The 25,848-nt window shown below is 37.0% G+C and overlaps 1 protein-coding gene across 16 annotated transcripts in view; it reads right to left on the bottom strand.

Moving 5' to 3' along the window:
* CDC42BPA (CDC42 binding protein kinase alpha) overlaps positions 1-25,848 on the bottom strand; it is a 195,505-nt gene that overhangs the window by 20,502 nt on the left and 149,155 nt on the right. For 10 of the 16 annotated variants that reach the window (XM_051614474.1, XM_051614479.1, XM_051614484.1 and 7 more), the window contains exons 22-35: positions 24,309-24,385; positions 23,074-23,121; positions 19,232-19,270; positions 13,668-13,781; positions 12,932-13,012; positions 11,497-11,602; positions 10,600-10,736; positions 9,819-9,958; positions 8,823-8,904; positions 7,509-7,725; positions 6,152-6,214; positions 4,673-5,266; positions 2,669-2,766; positions 1,008-1,092 (exon numbers count right to left, since the gene is read on the bottom strand). In XM_051614474.1, the coding sequence (XP_051470434.1) occupies positions 1,008-1,092; positions 2,669-2,766; positions 4,673-5,266; positions 6,152-6,214; positions 7,509-7,725; positions 8,823-8,904; positions 9,819-9,958; positions 10,600-10,736; positions 11,497-11,602; positions 12,932-13,012; positions 13,668-13,781; positions 19,232-19,270; positions 23,074-23,121; positions 24,309-24,385 (1,881 nt within the window). The remainder of the gene's footprint in view (positions 1-1,007; positions 1,093-2,668; positions 2,767-4,672; positions 5,267-6,151; positions 6,215-7,508; positions 7,726-8,822; positions 8,905-9,818; positions 9,959-10,599; positions 10,737-11,496; positions 11,603-12,931; positions 13,013-13,667; positions 13,782-19,231; positions 19,271-23,073; positions 23,122-24,308; positions 24,386-25,848) is intronic. The other 6 variants (XM_051614482.1, XM_051614480.1, XM_051614489.1 and 3 more) reach the window with 2 other exon arrangements.

Here is a 25,848-nt window from a genome sequence, read left to right as displayed (position 1 = left end):
TTGATGAAGTGTGGGATCAACTAAATAAGTACCTTCAAGAAAAAAACTTGCAGTCTTTTAAGGAGACAGAACCAGAGGATACATTACTGTTTGGCAACCTTTTCTGAAAGTCAGTGAGAAGTGCACAGGAGCAAAGCATCAGACTTACTCACTTCTGATCCTATGCTCTCCGGTGTGTTTTTTTTCTCCTCTTCTGCTCTATTTTAAATGTTCAATCATTACTAGACATGAAAAATCTTTATACATATATCCACCATATCGCTTCTCTCTACCACTGCCATTCCTTTTGTACTAATTTGCTAGCAATTTAAATAAACACTGAAACACTGCCAACAGCAGCAAATATTTCTAGACTGTTTCTTTCCACTATTTTCAGAAGAATTGTTTAAAAAAATATACTTTTTTATTGTTAAAACAAAGCACATCCCCTCTCCACCTAAGAGGCTAAACAAAAGGTTAAGGAAATTACTCGGAAGTATGCTTATGCAATGGGCTCTAAAAAGAAAAAAAAAAAAGGCCAAAAATACTCAAAACAAAAATGGAATTCCGAAGCTAAAACTTTGGCACACAAATACATGTGCCCCTAATATCAAGTTATGAATACATAATACTATATTACTTCTTGACCCTTGGAAAATATTTGTTTAGGTTAAGTATAATATGAAGTTTACTCCAATACTGCCAAGATAACTATGACAATCTTTAATCTGCAGGCATCTTTAGACAGCATTTTGGCACGTGATCCCAGGTTTGGAGGGAGTGTCTAATAATTCTATTTTCTATTCCCAGCCTTCATTGACTATTCAAAAGGGAAAAAAGTTCAGAGTAGCTGCCTTGCAGATATCACTGCAATCACTGTGGAATCTATGACCTTTGGCTTTCTCCCAGCTTAACAAGCACACATATGTTTGAGTGATCACTTTCTACAATGCACAGATTCAGTTCAAATAAAAACGCTCTTTCTAAACAAAAATTTGCATTATGAAAATTGGCTTCTCTTTACTTACCTGCCATTTTGTTTTTGAAATATATTAATCTAACTGTTTCCAGGCCTAAAAGGTTTAGTGATCCTTCTGTATTCAAGGGTCGTACCTGAAAAAAGGTAAATCAGTCCTTGTAATAGCAGTAAGTCACATTTATATAGTGCATCTTATTTTGAAAGCTCCAAGTTGCATCATCTCTATAAAAGGAGCCAGGGAGCAGAACAGCGTAACTGGCCAGAGCAAAGCCTGCTCCATGGAAGAACTGCAGGCTGGAGGGAGCAAATTCTTCCATTACAAATGCCTACTCTCAAGAGTAACAATTGAGAGTAACTAAAGTTATAAAGCAGAGTTTAAAACAATTTCAGATTTTAAACTTCAGTTTGGAGAATGAGTACAGAGGCAGTTGGGTAAAATTCCATTGGAAGACATAGGGTAAACACCATTCACCTCAGCATTTAAATAGTTCTGTCAGATGTATCCTTCATATAACAATTCCATTTTGTCTATTAGATACACAAAGCACTAAGTGGTGCTTTTACTTTGTGTTACTATCTTGTCACTATCTTGCTTTGCAACTTGGTAAGAGTATATACAGATTGCTAAATCTACTGGTATTTGTGATTGCCAACTTTAAAATGAAAGAAGTATTACACTCTCAAAGTCTGCAAATTGTGCTGGAAACAAACTCTTCATAATAAATTGCCATTTTTGAGATGTAGTAATTTTTGTTCGTTGAAAGTAGCTTCATTCATTAAATGGGCAGCCTTGAGCCAAATATTAATCTAAGTACTAAAGCACATTCTGCTGTGCAAGAAAAAAAAATGTTCCGGCTGCTTAATAACTCGAAGTTTGGACATCAGAAAGAGTAGAGGAAATTTCCTCTAAAAGGCTACATTCTTCTTCTCTCCTTAACATGGCTAATATCTGAGCACCTGGATTTTGACATTATTTATCCTTACAGCATTGCTATAATATCCTGGTCTGCATCTGACATATGGTAAAATTGAGACTGAATGTCTAACGCAAGATCACAAGGACAACTTCTTGTAGTTCTACATCAGTGGAATGCCAGTTAAAGGAATTATGTTGACACTAGTACGAAGTTGAAATCAGTCTAAACTATGGGGGAAAAAAACCCCTTTTTTCTTTCAAAATACAGCTGATCAAACACCTACTAAATATCAAGGAAGTTTCAGTTTTCAAAAACTTCTTCCTTTTGATAAGTGATCCAAACCTGAGATCATCCTGGTTTTAGTATTTTTACTGGTTGAATAATCATAATGTTCTAATCCTATCTGTCTACATGTTCTGAAGCAGAGGAAGACAGATTTTTGAAGGCCTGTTTAATTATCTTAACATCCACCATCTTCCTGCAATAATATAGATGAAATCAATCCAAATGAAACTATATGCAATTAACACCAAGAAACTGCTCTCTACAATACTATCAACAAGTCTCCATACTCATATGCTCTAGGTCTAAAACAGTGAAACTACATACAAAACACATTATTTTTCATTTCACATTTTTATTTATTTCAAACAAAAAGGACTGGATTCTTGCAGTAGCTCTACTTCTAGTTTAATTATGTTTAAATAAGCAGTTTTATCCTAATGTGCATAAAAGCCTGGCATGACTGTAACAAAGCAACACTGAGTCTAGACATACCTAAAGAGAAAGTTACCTTTTTGAGAGGAATAGATTGAATCCACTCCATGGAGTTCACATCAAAGATGTCAATAGCATTTTCACTGTACACAGAGAGGTATGGTGCATTGTAACCTGAGAGGGAAGGATTAGGTATAGTGTCATGTGTTTTTAGACAGGGCTCAAAAATATACAATTTCTTATGTTCAACCATATTTATTAAAAAAAAGCAAACCCACTCCACAATGGAACAACAATCTTCGCAAAACATGTTTTAACTCAACAGCGATGAAGAAACTTATTCTGAAGGCAAAATGCATCACAATCCCTAAAGCCTTTGTGACTTTTGTTTTAACTTCACAGAATCAAACCTTTTTGAACTACAAGGGATTACAGTTTGTTCTGCCAAACACTGATGTGATTCAGAGGTTTTTTTCATCTAAAAGCCCTACTTTCAAGAGCCTGTATTGTAAATGATGTGGTAGGGAAGATATTGTAATTTAATAACTGTCATTTGAATAAACTGATCTCTTAGTCTTCGGAGTACGTAATAATGAACATCAGTTAGAACTAAGCACCACGACACAGTGAAAAATCTTCATGCTTTCTTCTATCTTTAATTCTGTTTTCTTATTTTCTGGATTGTAAAGAGAATTATTGTGCTACTCATCTTGGGCATTTCCCCAGGATGAAATTAGTTCCACTGAGACCGCTCTTAAAAGAGAATTCAGTATTTCCATGTTGGCCACAAGACTGCCAAAGTCTGCAAAGACTAACAAGAGCATCCAATTTGTGTTTAAATGTAACAGTTTTTGCTATAAAATATACCTTCATTCTGAACTGAAATAACATCAAGTCACCTCATTCAAGACAATAAAAAAAACTTCCACAAATATCAATGACCAATATAGATGAACCACATGTGAAATTACCTGTTTTTCAAACTATCACAAAATCTATTATTTTGATTCATTCATTCTCTGAGTCCATTGTAATAATAACACTTGTTTGGAAACCAGAAGTGACACACAGCCTGTAAAAGCTGCTCCTCCAACATACAGAACGGGCTTCACTCAAACAAGATGAAATATTCCTATCCTCTGCAGTGTGACTGTACTGCTGTCACAGTGAGGTAAGAAGGCAGACTACGTTAAAAAACATAGGACTGGGTTAATTCACAGACACTCTGAGGACAAAGTTAGCTAATCTTTATCTGCATTCAGAAAGACACTAAAGAGGAACTAGTGACTGCAGGCTTTTATCCTCTCCAACTGTCACAAAGATAAAGCCCCAGCTCTGAAAAAAAAGTGCAATAAATGTTTATCACAGTTCTTGCTAGCCATGGGAATCTTGAAAAATTACAGTATTTTCCCATGAGGCTTATGAAATGTATTTTCTGTATTACTTGCCATACATTGTATTTTGGAAGTGAAGAGGGAGATAGAAGGGGGGAAAAACTTAAAAACTGATGTTTTAGAAAAGACAGGAGATGAATGAGCAGAGTGCCAACAAAAACTGCAGAGGAAGAGAGAATGAAGGAGTAAAGAAAATAAAAAAATAAACAAAAAAGAAAAGCAGTAAGTAGGAATAAACACTACTACAGAAAAATAAACCAAAGTGCCAGATACTGATGACTCTGAATATCAAAAAAAGGTTGAATCACCATGCTGAGCCAAAGAGCAATTAAATTTTAAGACTCTAAATAACAACAGTCCAATACCAATGACAGCAAATGCATAAAGATCCCATTAGCCTCTGCAGCACCTGAGGCTTTCAGCTGTTTTAGAGATCAGGCCTGTGTTCAGAAATTGAACATGAGAGTTAGAAATCCTGACCTGTGATTCCTCTTTGTGCTACAGCAGTACAGGTGGGTGACAAGAGCTGTAAAAACTAGCATAAAAGTGATCAAGATTAAACCCTCTGACTAGATTTAAAATGTGACAGAAGCTGAAAGCATTCATGTACCTGTCAGGTAATTATTTTTGAACTTCACTTCCTGTGACTTACAATAGCAAATACACTGACACACATGGCAACTTACAGCAAGAAGATGGAGTTGCGGTCCACATCAATTCTTGTTGTCTGGATCTTCGGCCCTGGCAGTCAACATAAACTCCTACGCTGCTAAAACACAGCAGGTACTCTTTATTTGAGATTTCGACTGCACAGATGGCGTCAGTTGGCTGCTGTGAGATAAATGATAGTGTGTGGTCATCTGGATGGAGCAGACTGTATGGGCTGCCTTCTCCATGAAGGGAATATTTTAAGAAACCTGACTGGTAGCCCACGCAAAGACGGTCACTAAAGATTGACATCCACTGGACGTTCCCTTGGACTTGGATCTCCTTGATCTTTTTATGACGTGTCTTACTCTGATTTAGTTCATAACAGAGGACCTGCCTTTTTATAGCTACACAGAGGCATGTAAGAGCTCCGTGGCACACATGTCCAGAAACTATTGACTGACAGCCTTTTGTCTCTGCCAGCTTATAAAACTCAGTCTCCCTTCCATCCAGGGCAACCATAGGGAAAAGCCGCACATGACGGTTTCGTCCTGAGATTACTGCAATGAGCTGTTCACTTGGGATAAACTCAATCTGATGAACCTTCTTATTGTCACCAACACGGATAATCTCTAAAAAACAAAAAACCCAAATCCAAGTAAATAATGTTGAAGTGTGAATTGATTAAAACATATGTATTTGTAAATATAAACTATGAAGTAAACCAAAGAAATCCCCTTTATTGCTTCCTTGAAATATTAAAAAGTACAGAATTGAAACCTGTATTTTAATAATACTAGGCATGGCAATCCTGGATAGCCCTTTGGCTTTTCCTGATCAGAAAAAGGGAGGAACAGATCTGAGGCAATAACAACCACTGTATTATTTCAAAAACCAGATTATAGCTGCAAAACTACTGAATAAAGGAAAACCCTCAAAGACTTTAAATATACAATTAAACATGTTGCTTGCTGAATTCGCTTGGGCATCTGTCATTACATCTCTTTACTATACTGAACGTAAATCTTGATTTCCAATACAAGAAGGTGGTTACAGAAAAGACTGAGCCAGGCTCAGTAATGATGTGCACAGAAGGAGAAGAGGACACATTGGTCACAAATTGTAATGGGGGAGGCTCCAACCAGATATACAAAGAAAATATTTCATTGTGGGAATAGTTAAATTTTACAACAGGCAGCAATCTAAAGGATTCTAAAGACCTCACTGGACAAAGCCTTGAGAACCTGGTCTGAATTCAGTATTGAGCTTGCTTCAAAACAAGGGAACAAAACATTCAGCTTTATTCCAGATGCTAGATCTTACTGGAAAGCATATCCAGAATAGAAAAGACACAGAACACCAACTTGACTTTCAGCATTCACATGAGGTTGTCCAGCTAATAATGTAGTAAATTGACAAAAATGAAACCGCAGGATATTGAAAGAGAAAAAAAGTTAAAAAGTCACTTTCTGATTGTTTAATTTTAGGGAAATTATTACCAGTTCCAAGGATCTTACCATCTTTGGTGACATGCACAACAAATAATCCTTCTTCATTCCCCAAAGCTATTCTTTCATGGTCTATGATATTAAGAAAAAAAAAAATTAGGTTATTTTTCTTTGGAAATATTTCTTCTACAACAGTTATAATTTTGATTCTGATTAACTGAGACAAAATTTTAATATCTTAAAATAAATAAATGTAAAGCCAAATCCAATACATTCATGTAACTAAAAGACACTGGTAAGGTCCAAAGCTTTCAAAAACATTTCTGAAAAAATAAGTGTTTTCTCTTGTTAGTACAAGTAACACCAAGAAACATCACTTTTAACAAACCATACAGAACAATTAAGTGTACTATTGACTTTTAAATACCTATAATATCACATCTAAATGATGTAAACAATCCAAGTTTAACATATTTTATGAAGCAGCATTTAAAATCACTAAATTAATCATAGAGTCATAGAATGGTTTGAGTTGCAAGGGGCCTTAAAAATCATTTAGTTCCAAACTACCTGCACAGGCAGGGGATACCTCCCACTAGGCCAGGTTGCACAGATCACCATCCAACCTGTCCCTGAACACTTTGAGGGATGGGGCTTCCACAACTTCCTGGGACAACCTGTTCCAGTGTCTCACCACCCTCACACTAAAGAATTTCCTCTAACCTAAATCTCCCCTCTTCCAGTTTTGATCTGGAAAAAGATCAAAAAAACAAAACACCACCTCTTATCTTCTCACTACACATCCTTGTAAAAAGTCCCTCCCCAGCTTTCCTGTAGGCCCCTCCAGGTACTGGAAGGCTGCTATAAAGTCCTCCCAGAGCCTTCTCATCTCCAGGCTGAACAGCCTCAACTCTCTTAGCCTATCTTCGCAGGAGAGGTGCTCCAGCCCTCTGATCTTTGTAGCCCTTCTCTGGACTTTCTCCATGAGCTCCATGTCCTTCTTATGTTGGGGGCTCCAGAACTGGACACAGTACTCTAGGTGAGGTCTCACAAGAGCCGAGTAAAGGGGTAGAATCACCTCCCTTGACCTGGTGGCTACCCTTCTTTTGATGCAGCCCAGGACACGGTTGGCTTTCTGGCTTGCAAGTGTACATTGCCAGCTCATGTTGAGCTTCTTGTCCACCATCACCCCTAACTCCTCCTCAACCTCCAGGCTGATTTTGATCCCAGCATGTATTTGTGCTTGGGATTGCCTCAACGCAGGTGCAGGACCTCGCACCTGGCCTTGTTGAACATCATGCAGTTGGGTACCACAAGCAGTTTTTTTAAAGCAAGTAATTTAGATCTATTCTATAGTGCTAACTTTGCTTTAGCATACCTATTTTCTTAGACTTTTCTTATTTATTTAATAAATAACATTTCATACCTATGATTGCTGCTGACTGCGTTGTTTTGATGAGGGGTAAGGTGCTGTCATAAGCTTCTTTGGGAACATAGACTGAGCGGTCTTTGAGTTTGTTCTTCTTCAAGATCCTGTGCAGTTCATTCAGCACTCCTACCCACTTGCTTTTTTCATTCTCACTGTCTGCTAGAATCAGGATTGAACACTTATTACTGGATGTAGAGAGCTGGGAAGCTGTGACCTGGAAAATTTTAAAATATTTATTTTAAGTCGTAAGTGATAAAAAATTTAATCTTCATCATTTTTATCATTATTGATATTGATTTATCATTATTATTTTATCATCAATTTTATCATTATTACAAGGGTATATCAGATGCCTATAAGTGCCCTTTTAATTAACTGTCTGAAGTAAGAATGAAAAAAAAATTATCCTTGATTAATAGAAAACTCTCTATCTCAACCAAGAAGGAAAACCTGTAGAGGTGAAAAACTGAGCAAAAAACAGAGAAAACTGGCTTCATTCCAAATGCACTTTATTAAAGAATTCAGTAATGTCTGCCCTAGATAAGGTAGTTAGCTGTTTCTCACAGCAATTTTCTAATGCTTTTTCTAAAGAAAAGCATTTCTTACAAAGTATTCTGTTTGGGTTTTTTAAAGTCCAATAGTTTTTGTTAATAATGTAATGCAATAGGAATGGTCTTCATGGAAGATTTGTCTATGATCCTTTTAATGATCCTTTCATACAGCTACTATATATAGAAATGAAAGCCTCTTTTGTAGGTTATCTCCTGTCAGCATGTAGAGTGATGAATGGTATGAAAGATGGAAAAACAAGGAGTGAAATACAATGGTATACTAAAGAAATTTTAGGATAATTATTAAGGCACCAAAGGTCAAAGCTTCAGTGGAATAGCTAGTAAAAATAAGAGGAATATTAGAAAAATGATGGCAAAATCCTGATACCAGATCATAGACATAAATTTTGATAAGCATTTTACACTAGATTTCTATACTGACTACCTGATGAGTGGGAGTTTTCAGATATCGAATGCATATACACAAAGGAAATAAATAAAATAAAGGCTTCAGGAATAAGACAACAAATAAAACTGAGAAGCAGAAGGCAACTTTAGGAATTAAAAATGCAGGTCATTAATTTTTATCACAAAAATGATATATATACAGATCCTTATGCATTGCTGCTCCTGCCATGGATACCACACGGCCAGACCTTGCAAAGGAAATAAAATACTAGCAAGCTGTCAGTGAATGCACAACGTACATCACACTGTGAAACCCTGCACTTCTGGGTTACTAGGTTCAAGACATACTTACCCTAAAGATACACGGGATATCTTTTCGATTTGCATGGATGACATCTGAGGCCAAGACAGAACTCGCTGAGAATTCTTCATCCCTTATGGAGACCACAAACATAATTGGAAAAGAGTTAAAGAGTAAAATCTGTATATTTTCTTTTTTACTTATATTTCCATAGTACCAATAGCCTTGTTTTGTGAAGGACGTAAGAAGACAAGACTGAGATCTAACTTTTAAAACTACGCTTTGCTCTTTTTTCTGCAGATGAAAATCACAAGTGCAATGTTGCATAATTAATTCCTGGTAGATGCTGATGAGGATAAATCTATTCAGAGCATCTGTTTTTTGTCTACTTGACTTAAAAATGCTTTTTTAAAAAATAAAAAAAATCAAACTTTAAAAATGTATGAACCAAGAACATCTCTCCAACTTTTTCATAAAAATCCACACTCAGTAGAAGCTATAACCTATAGCTGTTTGAGAGTTGCAGTATAAACTAACCTAGCTTAGAGATGAGCTTTACTTAGATAGCATTATATATATAATATATATATATAATATATATATAACTTAAATGCTCTCCACCTTCATTGAAGTTGGTAGTATTTCAGAAATATGGAAGACAGTGGGAACAAGCTATGTAGCGCTCTTGAATTAAAAATTGTATTCGTTTTATCCTATAACAAAGTTTCACCTGTCTTTCAAAATTCTACTCAACCTAAAATATTGTTTTTTTCTCCTTTATTAATTTCATATCTTCCACACAGCTGAACAGATGCATTTTGGCAAATGATGTGGCAATGGAACTTTAAATTGCTGCATATGAACACACAGTGTCATTCAGGCTAACTGCAAATACTGATTTTTTTCTGGAAAATTAGAGGCTCTCAACATGGATTATAGCATTTCATAACAGCTCTTGAGCTTGCCTACTGATTTTACAAAGAGGAGAAGCAGAAAAAAACCTCCCAGTGCCTCTGAAAAGCTCCCACTCAGCATCAAAGAGCTTACCTCATGTCTATAACCTGACTCACTATCACGCTGGGCTGGGATGCTTTTCCTTCTGCTACATCATATAGGAAGAGTTTAAAATCGCAGATCACTGCCAGTGCTCTCTGCCAACCTTTCTTTACACCAGCTGGTTTTGGTACCTTTAGCAAAATAAATTCTGATCAACTCTCTGTAAGTTTGCATGCAAATAAAAATCAAACAGACCACACAAAAATAAATTTCATCTAGGTTGACAAGTTTTTATTCAGTGGTAACTTTAAGCAACATAAGCAATAGCACCAGTGCAGTAAAAGCATCAAACACAGCCACACAGACATCACACTGTATTATTTTAAAAATTCATAGCATCACAGATTCTTTCTCATTCAAAGCTATATTAACAAATACAGAGAAAGAAACTCATCTCTAGTTGGTCAACAGGAATACGGCCAAAAACTATGTCAAGTAATTTTTTTTACTATTTATGTACAATTATCCAAACCAATGACCCTAGACAATACCAGCCTCAACAGAAAGACTCAAAAACTCATAAGCCCTGGAAGATTATCTGATCCCTAGAGATACACCAACTCAAAGAAGAACAGCCAACAGAGATGGAGAGAGAATTATTGTTGAAAATACAAAGAGTCGCTCTGTGAAAATTTAGGTCTTAGTATCCAAATTGTTATCTTGAGCTATAATTTAATCCATCTCCCCTGGTGCCCCAACTAGAGTTTCATTCCAGCTCAGGAAAATAAAAAATTCAATAGAAGTGGCCCAGATGCAGCCACCTAATACTTACTCTGACATGTCCTTCATAAGCTGTTCCTATGCCTTTCTGCGGATCTATTCCCAAAGGTCCTTTAGTCTGTTCGGGAGGGATTGGACATACTGCAGGAGCCTTGTCTGCACAGGTCACGTGGCAAGAGAATGCACATACTTGTGAGGAAGAGAAGAAATGAAAAGATTTGATGGCTATTTCTTGTGCAGTGGAAAAGTTAGGATAAGGACAATGACACTCATAAAGCAATAACCTTTTTTGCCCAAACCTGAATTGTTTCACAGAATTTTGCTACATGGGGACAGAAATGTGAAGTCTGCACACAGCCGAAGTTCATGCTTTTATCTGCTCTAAATTGTGAGATTCTCATTTCAGAGGTGTATGCATACACAGTCCAGTTTCATCCAGGTAAGAAAGAGCTTAATCAGAAGCTCACACTGGGATAATCCCTATGATTCCCTCTAGGCTCAACTCTACTAGCAAACAAAAAGCTGGAAGCTGCCCTACATGGCAAGTGTCATTCTGTGTACATACAAACCTAGAATAAATCAGTCCTGGAAGTAAATAAAATTGGTACTCAATGGCAAAGTTGTCTTACGTTTTGCACTGAGTCAGAAAGCAAAGCTGCTGTCAGAGCACCTGAACACTGAGTTTGGACCCTTGCTGCTGTTTTAAGTAAACTGAACTATGGTCTTCTACCACCAAGTGGAATAAGTATGTCTCCAGATAACTGGGCATCTGTATTGTAAGACATTCAAAGTGTTTGACTTCTGCTCTTAAAAGACTGAAGCACAAGAATACATTATCTTATTCCAAATACAAACAGAAGACTCCTGCATTATCACACCACAATGTTTACTGTGCAATTTGCATATATAAGAACTTCAATTCACACTTCCTGCTTTCGCAAGTTCTTACCTTCACAAGTACAGCCCTGTCGTATTAATCCAACCATCAGAGATGTGCACTGATTGCATTTTGTTGGTATATTAAATGATTTCACTACAAACTGGTGGGCTTTAGGCTGTGAAATAAGCAGATGAGGATGTTAATACCTGTAACGCTTCTGAAGAACAGTTATTTTTTCACAGACATAAGAATACATAGGTGCTTTAAAAAAGGTATCTTATTTGTGCTTATTGATATGAGATCCTAACATAAACCATCCTATGTAAATGAAACAACGGAAACCAGACCTTGTCTCTCAATATGAGTTCGTTTCCGTTATAGATACAAAAGTTGCCAAAATTATTCCATTACACTCTAGAAGTTCAATGTGTGTGCATATGTATGTGCTTAGTGGGCACCTGGCAGCCAGCCAAGGTCAACCCACTACACCATTTTCTAAGCTGCAAATTCAGTGTTCCTCTGCAAGGAGTGTTGCCTTAGTTTAATGCAAAATATCAAACTTTTAAAATACTCTAATTTTTATGCTAGAAAGCATGACAGTTCCGTTTTATGGTGTCAGCCACAGGCAATTTCAGAACACCCAATTTAAAAGCAAGAGTCTTCCTTTACACAAATGAAGTCTTTTGCTATTTTGCCATTTAGCAAAGCAGAGAACTAGATCCATTAGAAAGACTTTATTGATTAAATGCAGAAAAAATGTCATCTTTTAAATATGCATAAGGTTCCTAAGCCACTGAGGCACTTCTAAAACTTTTGTGAGAAAATTTTCTCCTTTAATAGCTTTTATCTTATTCCTAATTTACTTGAATATACCCTATTCACTGTGATTTACCATACACTGACTGGCTCATTTGGCGAACAGCATAGTAATGTCAACAACTGATCTAAATTAAGTGTTCATGCAAGTAAAAAGCCAGAGGATGGAAAACCTCAAATTCCTTCTCTCGGCCCAGTGCTGCAGTGCTTACTCTACACTGCTTATAAAAAATGTAAATCTTAAGTTCCTTTTTAGGCTTACTCTTTCCCTTTTCTTAAAAATAATAATCTAATTAGTACACAGATATGCTAATCCAGAACTGGCCCATACTGGCATCAGTTTTACTGTATGAAGAGAATGTTGGTCAGACAGCTGCTGGAAAACACTCTCTAGGAATCTCTATTCCTTTGTTCTGGTTTATTTATCTTTTTCTAATGTTCAAACTACTGCTTTTCCTATAATCAAATGCCTGTGTGCTGCTACCATGGAATGACTAATACAACTTGTCACACCACATAATGTAACAATGAGAGGTTTTGTATTTTAGAAAGCAACCAGTTTGCATATAAACAACCCTTTAACAATTCTGCTATGATTACTGTGATATATAGTTCTTCTGAAGCTATTGCCCAGGACTGATATTTTTGTCCTTACTATATGAAAAAGTGTGAACGTTTGACTGAATACCTTTGGTGCAGAGAGTCCCGATCCAATATATGCTGTCCTCATGGTTGGTGTGTGAATTAAACGGGGAGGATGATCTGTGACCTGAACATAGTCCCCAAAGGATCAATAAGACATCAAATGCACACTACCAAAGACAGCTTCAATAAAGTCAAGTCCCACCTACCTCATTCCCAAACACAAGCAATAAAACCAAACTGATTGGAAAAGGACTCAGAAAACCAAATCTTATTTCTCAGCAAAACATACAAGATTCATCTCTTAAATGTCAAATGTAACTCTGTATTATCTTAAACATTTGGTTAAATCTTTCCTCATGTAAAATAATCAGTTATTTTATTTTAACAGGGAAAGTGGGTACATTATCATAGTTGCAAAGCCTGCATAATATTTCATATTGACAAGACTTTCAGTAGGACTCTAAAATGTACTCTTATTATTAACTTTGTGCTAACACTTCTTTAATGACCAAGGATATGTTATTAAGAGAGACTGTATCCAATAATGGATTCAACATAGTTCCCACTCCTAATCAATTAAACATAGTGAAAGTAAATGCAACATTCCTCAAAATACAGTTCAACCCTAGTGCAAAAGGTTATCCCAAGGTTCTAAACAGTTTTTCTGCAGAGGAATGAGCTTCATTCTAAACAAAAAGATTTGCAATAGGAACTTTTACATGAGTGAAACTGTCACACCTAAAAAAAAAAAAGACAAAAATTTGTCAACACTGAAGTACCTCAATTGGTTCAATCTCACTAGTGGTAGAAGGAGATCTTGAATGGAGGTGAGACTTGACATCTTCATCCCGCGATGGAGCGTTAGACAGTGTAAAATTCTCAACTGAGTCAATCTAGGAAAATAATTCGAGAGGAGAAAAAAAAAATCAAAGACATAATTAAAAAGAATTCTTGACTCTTAGCAAAATAAGATATGGAAGCACTAGAATTCCTAAGACAGAACTGAGAGGATAAAAATTAAATTATAAGCAACTTCCTAATTAAGGTAGAAAAACACAGTAAAAATAATTGGATATGAACACACCAAGGCCTCTGCTGAGAGGTGAGCACATGCGTAAGAGCTGCTAGTTCAGGGGCCTGATAAACTCTTGAAGGCTTCTAATTCAACATTTTTCAAGGGTGAATAATTTCTAAACACTACTGGGTTTTCTCCAATGGTAGTAAAGATTTGTTAGAAGTCAATTCCTATATATAGTCCATGTAAAGTCACTGCAAGCATATTTAGAAGAAAATAAAGAGAAAAAGCAGAGCAAATGTGTTTCCTTATGTCAGTGTTAATTATATTCACAGAGAATTCAAGGGGTTTTTGCATCCTAGATGAACTACAAAAACATCCTTACAAGGCATACAGTTTCCTCAGTGAACTCTTTTCCTAGTCCTTAATACACAATGAAATTCAGCCCAACTCAGAAACATAAAGCACAACAAGGCATACAGGTATGACCAGTTGGATATCCTGGATAACAAGTCATCTTTTGTCAGAGCAACTGAAAAACCATAGGATCCTTCCTTGAAAACAAGACGTCTCCACATCAAAGTTTTCTATGTAATTTATTTATTTATTTATTCATTTATATTAAAGTGAGATGAGGATGTCTTCCTCTGCTAATAATAGAACAAAAAGCTGGAGGCCAGCAGAAGGTGCTCTGCATGCCTGACTTGTCTGGAGCAATGCTATCACCAGTTCCCCATATGCAGCAACAGCTAATGAAAGCATTTGAATATTTCAATTTGTGGAATGATGCCACTGACATCATACTAAGAATTCAACAAACTTTACTGTTTTTTGGGAATAAAATATATTGCCAAGCCAATCTTACACATGCATATACAATCCTGTTCTCCCAAAACACAGTCATGGTAGCAAACAGGTGCAGGTTTTTATTTTTCTTTTCTCTTTTTTTCAATAGTAGTGAGTTAAGTTTGATGGCTTCTAGCTTTATTGTAGCCTTAAAAAAATCAACTGGTGGAGAATGCTCATCAGCTTAATTAACTTAGGCATATTAAAATGCCTGCAAATATTTCTGTAATGAAAATGGAAAATTCTCACACTAATATACACCTGTTTTCTACATATAGATCATGTGTTTCAAACATCGACATAAAAATTAGCAGTAAAGCAAACATTTTGTGCTCAGATTTATCAGAAGCAAATAATAATTGGAAGCTTTATTCAGTAGCAGAAACACTGTTGTTTTTTAAGTAGTAAATCCACAAACACACAACACTGTTTCAATTATTCTACCCTCTTTTTTAAGTTGAGTCTAAACATATGATATAACTTGAAGTCCACACTAATACTGCTTAACCTTGAACTTCTTCTTAAAAGTATTATTAAAAAATAAGCACACCTACAGACAAATTTTTCATAGCAAGAAACAGACATTCCTTTTCTTCTGTAAGTTAAACTCTGAGATCTAATCTGTCATTTCATAAAGGTTTCCAGATACTCCAACGGCTTTCCCTTTCAAAGTGGCATCTACATACCAAAGAATTTTCATGATTACTCTTAAAAAATTTAGTATAAGCATAATATAAATGATGGAACTTTTCTGGAATGTGCTACAAAGCCTTTGTGCTTGAAGTCAACTACCCAACCAGTAACAAACTTATTTTTACTTATGAACATAAAAAGCCTGCAAAACACAGAGAACTTGATATAGCATTTAAGAATTTGAAGGGAATTTAACCACCACCTTTACTGCAGAAAGAGCCCTGTTTTGCTGCAATATTCTTCAGGTTCCTTGCTTTAACAAGAACCAAGTTTAAAACCAGCCCGACTCAACTATGGCCAAAACCTTACGTGGACCAAATTAAAATTAGTTTTAAACTAATCCACTGGATTATCAAAAGCATATTTCATTATTTCCTATCCAACTGGAATAGCCTTGTCATCTTCCACAGGACTATGCTTAGTTCTCTCCATGGTGTCACCTGTGTAGGTCTGAGCCAAAGCAGGCTGTTGTGTAAACACAACATGAGAGATGAACTTGAATTGAAGCCACAGCAGACAAAAACAAGGATAAGACATTGCACAGCATACTTTGAATTGCATTAGGTATGGTCATTATTAGAGCTGTTGGGCATTATTGGGGGGCTCATTGGGGCTCATTGATAGGGCTCTAAACTAGGTTGGAAGGAGGTGGGGAGAAAGCCAGGCTTACTACAGATGAGCCTAGGGGCGGTGTGCCCATGTCAGGGATTAAATGAATAACTCAGCTCACGTGCATTTATACCAATGCACATAGCATGGGAAACAAAGAGGAAGAGCTGGAAGCCTTGTGTGCAAACACAGGGCTCACTAACAGGTTAGTAACCACAGAAGTGGTCAGGTCAGCTAGTCAGGCAACCTCACTGGAGGCCCAGCTTAAATGCCTTTATACAAATGCATGCAGCATAGGGAATAAACAGGAAGAATTAGAGATGAGGGTGGCATCACTGACACCTGGTGGGATGGCTCCTATGACTGGAGCATCAGCATGAAGGGTTACAGACTCTTTAGGAAGGACAGACAAGGGAGACGGGGTGGGGGTATTGCCTTCTATGTCCAAGACCAGCTGGAGTGCATGGAGCTCTCCCTGGGAACGGATAAGGAGCCAACAGAAAGTTTATGGGTTAAGATTAAGAGGAAGAAAGGCCAAGGAGACATCACGGTGGGGGTTTGCTACAGGCTGCCTGAGCAGGAGGATAATATAGATGAGGCACTACATAGACAGATAGGAGCAGCTTCACATTCACAAGCCATGGTGCTCTTGGGAGACTTCAACCATCCTGACATCTGTTGGAAGAACAACTCTGTAAAACACAAACAATCCAAGAGGTTCCTAGAGTGAAAGGAAGATAACTTCCTTTTCCAAGTAATCAAGGAACCAACAAGGAGCGGTGTGATGCTGGATCTTGTTCTCACCAACGAGGAAGGGCTGGTGAGGGATGTTAAGCTCAAGGGCAGCTTAGTTTGTAGTGACCATGAAATGGTGGAGTTCAAGATCCTTAGGGCAGCAAGGAGGGCTCACAGCAAGCTTACTACCCTTGACTTCAGGAGGGCAGACTTCAGCCTCTTCAGGGATCTGCTCAAGAGAGTGTCATGGGATAGCATTCTGGAGGGTAGAGGGGTCAATGAAAGCTGGCTGATATTTAAGGATTACCTTCTCCAGGCCCAAGAGCATTGCATCCCATCTAAGAGAAAGTCAAGTAGAAACTCCAAGAGGGTGATGTGGATGAGTAAGCAGCTCCTAGAAAAGCTCAGACTTAAGAAGGAAGCACAGAGAGGGTGGAAGCTAGGGCAGGTACCCTGGGAAGGTTACAGAGAGGCTGTCTGAGCAGCCAAGGATCAGGTTAGGAGCGTCAAATCCCTGCTACAATTCAATCTCACCAGGGATGTTAAGAACAACAAGAAAAGCTTCTATAGGTATGTTGGAGAGAAAAGGACAACCAAGGAGAATGTAGGTCCTCTCCTGAAGGAAATGGGCAAGATAGTAACATAGGATAAGGCTGAGGTCCTCGATGACTTCTTTGCATTAGTCTTCTCTGGTGAGAAACTGGCTGGATGGCTGCACCCAGAGAGTTGTGCTCAATGGCTCAATGTCCAAATGGAAGCAGGTGACGAGTGGTGTCCCTCAGGGGTCAGTACTGGGACCAGTGCTGTTCAACTTCTTTGCTGGAGACATGGACAGTGCAATTGAGTGTATCCTTAGCAAGTTTGCTGACGATACCAAGCTGTGTGGTGTGGTTGACACCCAAGAGGGAAGGGACCTTGACAGGCCAAGTGTAGGGTCCTGCACCTGAATCAGTGCAACCCCAAGGCACAAATACAGGCTGGGGGGAGAATGGCTAGAGAGCAGTCCTGAGGAGAAGGACTTGGGGGTGGTAGTCGATGAGAAGCTCGACATGAGCCACCAGTGTGTGCTCACAGCCCAGAGAGCCAACTGCATCCTGGGCTGCATCAAAAGAAGCGTGGCCAGCAGGGCCAGGGAGGTGATTCTGCCCCTCTAGTCTGCTCTGGTCAGACCCCACCTGGAGTACTGTGTACAGTTCTGGTGTCCTCAGCACAGGAAAGATAGAGACCTGTCGGAGAGGGTCCAGAGAAAGGCCATCAAGATGATCAAAGGCCTGGAGCACCTCTGCTATGAAGACAGGCTAAGACAATGGGGGCTGTTCAGCCTAGGGAAGAGAAGGCTCAGGGGAGACCTTATAGCAGCCTTCCAGTACTTAAAGGGGGCCTACAGGAAAGCTGGGGAGCAGCTTTTCATCAGAGAAGATAGTGATAGGACAAGGGGCAATGGTTTTAAACTGAGAGAGGAGAGATTTAGGTTAGATATTAGGAAGAGACTGTTCACTATAAGGGTGGTGAGGAACTGGAATGGGTTGCCCAGGGAGGCTGTTGATGCCCCATCCCTGGAGGTTTTTAAGGCCAGGTTGGACGAGGCTTTGTGCAGCCTGGTCTAGTGGTAGGGTTCCCTGCTCATGGCAGGGGGATTGGGACTTGATGATCTTTAGGGTCCCTTCCAACCTTAATGATACTATCGTTCTATGATTATTGCTTATTTATTGAATATTCAATATAAATGGTTTGTATGCAGTCCTATTCCTATAATCGTATGTGTATTAAATAAAAAGTGGCAGTGTGAGCCTAATGTTAATATGGCATACCTGGTACCAACTCAGTCTGACAAAGATTTGGTAACACCACATTTAAAAATCTCCCTTGAATTTTGAAACACAATAGAGCTTTCCAGCTTAACAGATGACAATACATCTAACTCTTTTTTTCTTGTATGAAGTTTTCCTACCCACCTTGTTTCTTCAATTTACTCAGTTCCAGACTTCCCATTTGTTTACCTCAGTACTGTGATATTTTCTATCATTTGCTACAACATGCCTCCCAAATGCCAAACTTCTGCCTCTGCAGGTAACTCCCATAAATTAACACATGCCCTCTGCTAAGGGCAAGAGAAACAAAGAGATCCTCATTTGACGTTTGCTCACCTTCCCAACCTGCATCTACCTCATCAGCTTTCTCAAAGAATATTCATATTGAAATGAGAAAGTATCCAAAGCATCTTCTCCAGTTACTGTGATATTCTGCTCATAGGATTACTAAATTAAATACTCCAAAAGCTTTTAGCCCACAGCTGTAAAACAACAAAAAGCACAGTGGCAGCAGTCAAGAGCAGCAGCAGCACAAGACATGCAGTGAGGTAAATACACAACCCATACATTAAACAAAGGCATGTACAAAACAGGCAAAAAATAAAGGGCCACACAGAGTAGGACACCCTCTTACATGTCTGCCTTTGTTAGCTGGAATACAGGAAGGAGAGCGCTTTAACAGAGAAAGAAGGAGAATATGTTACAAAACCAAACAATTAAACATACATCAGCTCAGAATTTGTTTCTCTTTATCTCCTGAGGTAGTGTTTAGACACACAAAACCATGTTCACTTCTAAAAGTATTTTGAAAAGAAGGTATTCTGGGGCAGCAAAATGAAAAGAAACTGTTATTTTAAAGTCTATAGTTTTACACTGGGCAATAGGCATGAGCCTGCAGACTATGTTACTCTAATAAGCATAATTTGCAGTTATCATCTCTCTATCTCGAGCAAAATGAAAAAAGCAGTATCTTGGAGGTGCTATATGTCCAATTTAAAGTACACTTAAGAACCAGAACTATTCTAAACTTAATTATGAATATGCAGATAGAGTCAGGGCTCTCACCACACACTAGTATGGCTTATTCTGTTTAGTATTCAATAAAGACAATTCAGAAAATTATTTATTCTGTGGTTATTTATGAAGTTCAGTACTGTTTAGTTGAACCAAAGCTCACGGGGATTGCATGTGAGGAGAGACTGCAGGAGGATTTATAAAAATCTATTTTTATTTTGTAACATAACAGGGGAAAAATAGTATTTTCTAGCAAGTGAGGAAAATAATTTTGTCAAGGGAAAATGGGATTCTGTCTTATTGTAATTAAATAATCACAAATTAATTTTTAAATAAGACAAAATGAGTGCTTCTAGTAGCTAGTGAGATACAAAAAGATTCACCTGGCAAAAAACCAAAACTCAACACTTCCATTATCAGACACATGTAGTGAGCACAGGTGACTTAACACCGAGATGATGTTACTGAGAAACAGCCTGCAACACAGGTGAAACAGCGGAAAAGATTTAGAAATGAGTATATTAGTCACTGGGGGTGACTTCCCTTCCCATCAAAATCAGAAACCAGGGACAGCAAAACCCATTCCTACTCCCCTTTGCACCATCCCATGTGCACAGGAGATAAAAGGATAATTTCTGATCATGTGGGCTTTTGGAACTATGAGAATTTAGGCACCAGATCTGCCAACCTGACCAAGTATCCTTCTGTGGATTTGAGGAGGGATACGTGGAAGCAATAGTGACTGCTACTCATCTAAAAATTGAGCTGCTATTTTTCTTGCTCAGCATCTGCAGGCTACAGAGGCAGCAGATTTTTACTTCTCTCCAGAAGAAATTTCAAAGGTACTGGTTCCCTCATTGAAATTATTAGAATTAACTCCAGTGATGCACAGAGTGCCATTAACAATTATGCTATTTGGGTGGCAGACACACAAGACATACCGACTCTACTAAACTTCAAATGTAACCAGTGGGTCAAACTGTGCTACCTACATAACTATATGTTAAATAGACTTCAGAGATCTTGCAAAAGGTGCTGTGCATCTGCATATTATTTTACAATTTGTCATTCCAATTAGAGTCTGGAGAAGCAATATTAGCCATTAGTAATATTTACTTTGGGTTCTTGATTACAGGAGAAACCTTCCTGAAACTCGTGTAATATTGCAGCATTGCATGAGTCTGACCTGAGCACTTGCTATTTTTCCTTTGTCTTCAAATATAGATCCCATACTTTTCAGTTTGACTGAGCACATTTTAATTCTTCTTGAAATGCTGCAGGAAACTCTGCTCTTTAAGATAACTACTGTCAGGAAGAGACACTGGAAAGGGAATGGAGGTCACATCCGGGAGGGAAGGTGTTTTAATACCCTTATTTTCATTTAAATCTGCCTAATGTATGGATATTGAGCCAACTCAATAAGCTAAAACATGAATAACCATTTTCATAATTCATAGGCTATATATTATGAATTGTGCTATGAACAAATCCTGTAACTGTCCAAAAAATGAAAGATGCAGAACTGACTTTAAGCACTACTTAATTATACCACCTTTCACCCACTAACATAGGTATCAGCTTTATTTCAATTTCTAATAAAGACAGGTAACTCAGCAAGTCTTGTATTCGTCTGCAAGGTACTCTTCCTATCTTTGAACAGTCAACTCTCCTGCAATTTTGCCAGATGAGAAATAATCTGCCCTGGTGCTGGAGACAGCTCCTCACCAGTTCAGGCCAGAAATGTACTCTTGCCCAATCCAACTAGGGAAAAACTCGCTCCTGCTGGATTCAGCTTGAAGATGTAACAAGGGAAATTTGATTCTGTGTGTATTAAATCATCCACATGCAACAATATACACATTACTACCTGGAGTTTAATCCAAGGCTAAAAGATGGATATCTGAAAATACTTGATCTGGGTGGACCAAGCAACAAGAATGTCTTAAGGGATGTATGGCAACAGCTGAAAACTATTCACTTGCATAGATTAAAAAATGTTATTTCACACTTGTGAAAAAAGTGTTGTCTTCCTTAAAAAAAACAAACAACAAACAACAAAGAATGCCACCAAAAACGCAACAGTAAATACAGAATAAAGTACTGATGTCATTCAAAACTAACTAGACAGCAACCAGGAAAACTTTCTTGTTCTTAGTTTCCCCTTGCAAAACAGAACATTATCAGCTACTCTGCCACAAATGTATGTTATTCCTCTTTTAACAGCTTTTAGAAGAGATTATTAGGTTTTTTTTGAAGGTAACTTGCTGGGAAAGAACCTGCTGATACAAAGTAAGTGTTCCTAATACTAAAGCGACAGAGAGACCCCTTCTTTAATCCAAATAAAGGATACAGCTATTACATTTATTGTAGATTTAACATGACAAGAAACAATACTCTGATTTTTTTTGTGGAAGAAAATTCCAACATCAGCAAGACAAGGTTTTCTATATTCTATACGAAAATGCAAACTAATACCTACAGACACACCCTCACATTTTGTCTAAGGTATATATACCTGATTTACAGAAATAAAGCATCTAGATGAAAAGCATTCTTTCAGAGCTTGTGAAAGGAAATGCAATCAGTAGAACAGGCCCATATACCATACCTTTTTGTTACACCCTTCATAACAGACATTTTTAGAATTAATTATATTGTTTTTCAACGCAAATAGAATTATACAATTTTAAATACGCAAGTATAAATATGTGTGTATGTGTATACACATATATACAAGCACACATAGACATACATACACAATATACCTACAGAGTTGTAATGGATGGATGTGTAGTATATACTTTGATTTTAAAAAGCTTATTATTATTTACTTTAATGTCCCTACTTCTTCAGTTTGGAAGGAATATAAAGGAGTCAATTTTCAGCTTTTAACTCAATTCCTTTAGTACGGAATTGACTAGAATAAATACTCCAACACTGTCCTGACAGAAATGCAGCGTCTCAAATGGCAATAAAAAGCAGTAAGATAGCTTCAGTTATAACGAAAACTTCTTACAATACAGGCTTAAAAAGAGACACTATTTTATTTGAGCAAAAAGAAATGAACTGTATGCAAGGATAAAATTTCATTGAAGTGATCAGAAAATATTTGGAAACCACTAATAATAAAGTGATAGTATGAAGCAACAGAACTAAATGAAACAAACATGCCATTGATTTTGGAAGCATTTTATACAGGCCGTATCAGTAGATAAGGCCCAAAAGCAGCTTATTCCCATTAGAAAAACTGTTTGCAATTAACAATTCTTCACCCACACCTACAGAAAAACATTAAAAATAGAACATTTGTCTACATAAACAGGTATAAGTATGCTATTACAGAAATCTGTTCTCCATTGCACTTGCAGATTTTTTAAGTTGACTGCATTATTGCTTGAATATTCCAAGTCAACATACTGATCTGCTATTGAGGAATTTAGTGGTTTAAAGTTAAAGACTTACGTCATCCATAAAATCAATCAATGAGGATGAAGAGGAGGAAAAGGAATCCTATTTTAATGAAAACAGCAGTAAAAAAAAAAAAGAGACAGAGAAAGAGATGGATGAAGAAAACAGTTCAGTATAAATAAAAATACAAAAAAAAAAGAACTGTAAATAACTAGTGCCAGTAAGTTTCCTCAGTAAGTTTTTATTAATTGTCTTTCACAGACAATTAATCAGCAAATTACCTGCTGGTTGATTAAACCTATTTTTTCTCCAGCATTCACTCAATAAAATAGTATTTCTAAACTCCAACAGGATTTTTATGTTGAAAGTAACTTGTAAGACAAATAATTAGAAAGGAAATTTTTAAAAATGGTGTTAAGGTGAGGACTTCAAGTGAGAAAAATGAATTAATGAATACACAATGAAAAGAAAGTAAATTTTGGAACATCAGTAATATTAGGGATTATGGTCTTTTATAGATAAATGTGGTGACCTTGTATACCTATCAGGAAAATCAGGGGCAAAATTTAGACCAAGATATAACTGTAAAGGTGGTGCTCTGAATTCAGGACAGCCAGTATTTCACCCCAGCTGTTCCTTCAAAATAAAAATTATGCAATGCTTACTGTTCATTAAAAAAATTATATATATATATATATATATATATATGAAATGTATGCTATATTTCAATTTCTGCCCTCCAAGTTTTCTACCTAAACTGGTCTTTTGTCTAAATGTGACAAAGGAATTGAACAGTTTTATTTTTTAAGTATATAGGATCTGTGGAAAGAGATGAACAGTAATTATCTGGATTTTACAGATCTGTGTAAAATGAACAGAAGATGAATCCAACCTAATAAATATACAGTACCAATGACTTACTGGAATACATTCAAGAATTATTTATGCATTTTCTCTCATTTTTACCAAACCAGTGTCTGCATTACTTAGCATTTTTCTGAACACAAAGTAAGACCATTTGAACAAGAACTTAGATTTTTATGTCCACTACAAAAATCAGGAAAATTTCTGCATTCAAGATCTGAGAGAGAATTCAGTATGATTACTAACCTTCAAGAGTAGACAGTCAGCACTGTAAATGACAAACACTTCTCACATATTATTATGCACAAATACAAATGGGACAATATGAATAAAATACAATAGTGAACTCTCAGCAAATATGTATATAAACTACACATAACAGCAGTAATTCCCCTGACTAACAAAGATAATAGTTGTACACTTACTTCAAATTGATCCAGAGCAGAGGTAGGCGCATTCAAAAATGCCAAGAAAGAATTCTGTGAGTCTTGGTGCTTTACACCTAGAAAACAGCAGCAGGTTTTTAAGCTACAGAAAAATGACCTTTTCATGGAGGGCCTTTGCCTTGCTGAATCAGCGTTTCAGCACCGACCTGAACCACCTACATTTTTATAAATAAGCTGTCATTCTTTTTTAATAGACATACATCCAACTAAGCAAGCAGTGTATGTTTAGGTAATCTTTTCCAAGCAAGGATGTGTGGTGTGTTCAACATGAAAAGATACTGTACGTGCCTCTTATGCAGAAGGCCCAGGTTTCTAATGTGCTAATGTCCATTTACAACGTGCATGGCATGACACACAGGCATACAGACTAATGCAGCAGGTGTCACCCCTGCTCAAGACACATGCTGTGAACCTGTGACAAGACAGCTTTAGCACACAGTCAGGTGCCACACAAGCATACTGAACAGGCTGCTTGGGGAACACACCGCATTTCTAAATAATACGGGTTCCTTAACCTGTGCTCTATGCCTGTCCGCTACCTCCTACTTTAAAATACCTAGGAGTAACACAACCATGTGTAAAGCTTCATATGTCTCTGTTGTGCTACACCATTTACGTGGTTTCCAGCCAGTAAGCAGAGCAGGAATGCTGAATTTTCTGTAGCCACAGAGGCAGGCACATCTTAACATTTCAACTTCATTCAACTGATTATTATTTTTTTTTAATTTCTTCTTTTCTTTGGGGCAGAATTCAAGTTGCTGTGTGGATGTTTATAAATCACATATGTGTACAAACTCTAGCTTCCTGAACACTATAAATATATTTTTTAATATATATACACACACTTCTTCTGACTAGAGCCTGCCTGACTGTGCATCGCAAAGGACTGATGCTATCAAAGCTCACTTATTTATTTTTAAAAATGTCAGTGTCTTGTTCTAACTGGCCATATCACCCTGTTTGCTCTAAATACAACCCACAGTGAGTGAAGATGTTACAAACACCCTTTCCTCTTTAAAATATAAATTCACTGAAACCTCACTAGAAGACTAAAAACAATCCTCAAATTAACTGCTATTTTACAGAATAATTTTAGTAATGTTTTTCCCCACTCTCCTAAATTTTTGGTACAAATTTATAAATAACATAGCATTCAAGTGCTAATCTAACTAATCTCTTCACAGAAATCAATTTCAAAACATAGGAAGATAATCTTCCACTGTAAATTGATTATACTTGAATCCTTTATATAGTTCATGATTCAAACTTCAATATATTTATTCTTTTAAGAGAAAAACAAGTTCAAAAATATATGGACTTCGGCTTAAGGTGTTTTCTTTCTTTCTTTCATTTTCTTTCTTTCTTTCTTTCATTTTCTTTCTTTCATTTTCTTTCTTTCATTTTCTTTCTTTCTTTCATTTTCTTTCTTTCATTTTCTTTCTTTCATTTTCTTTCTTTCATTTTCTTTCTTTCATTTTCTTTCTTTCATTTTCTTCCTTCCTTCCTACCTACCTACCTA

This window comes from Apus apus, chromosome 3 (assembly GCF_020740795.1).
Source record: "Apus apus isolate bApuApu2 chromosome 3, bApuApu2.pri.cur, whole genome shotgun sequence".
NCBI lineage: Eukaryota > Metazoa > Chordata > Aves > Apodiformes > Apodidae > Apus > Apus apus.
This window is presented reverse-complemented; position numbering and strand designations above follow the sequence as displayed.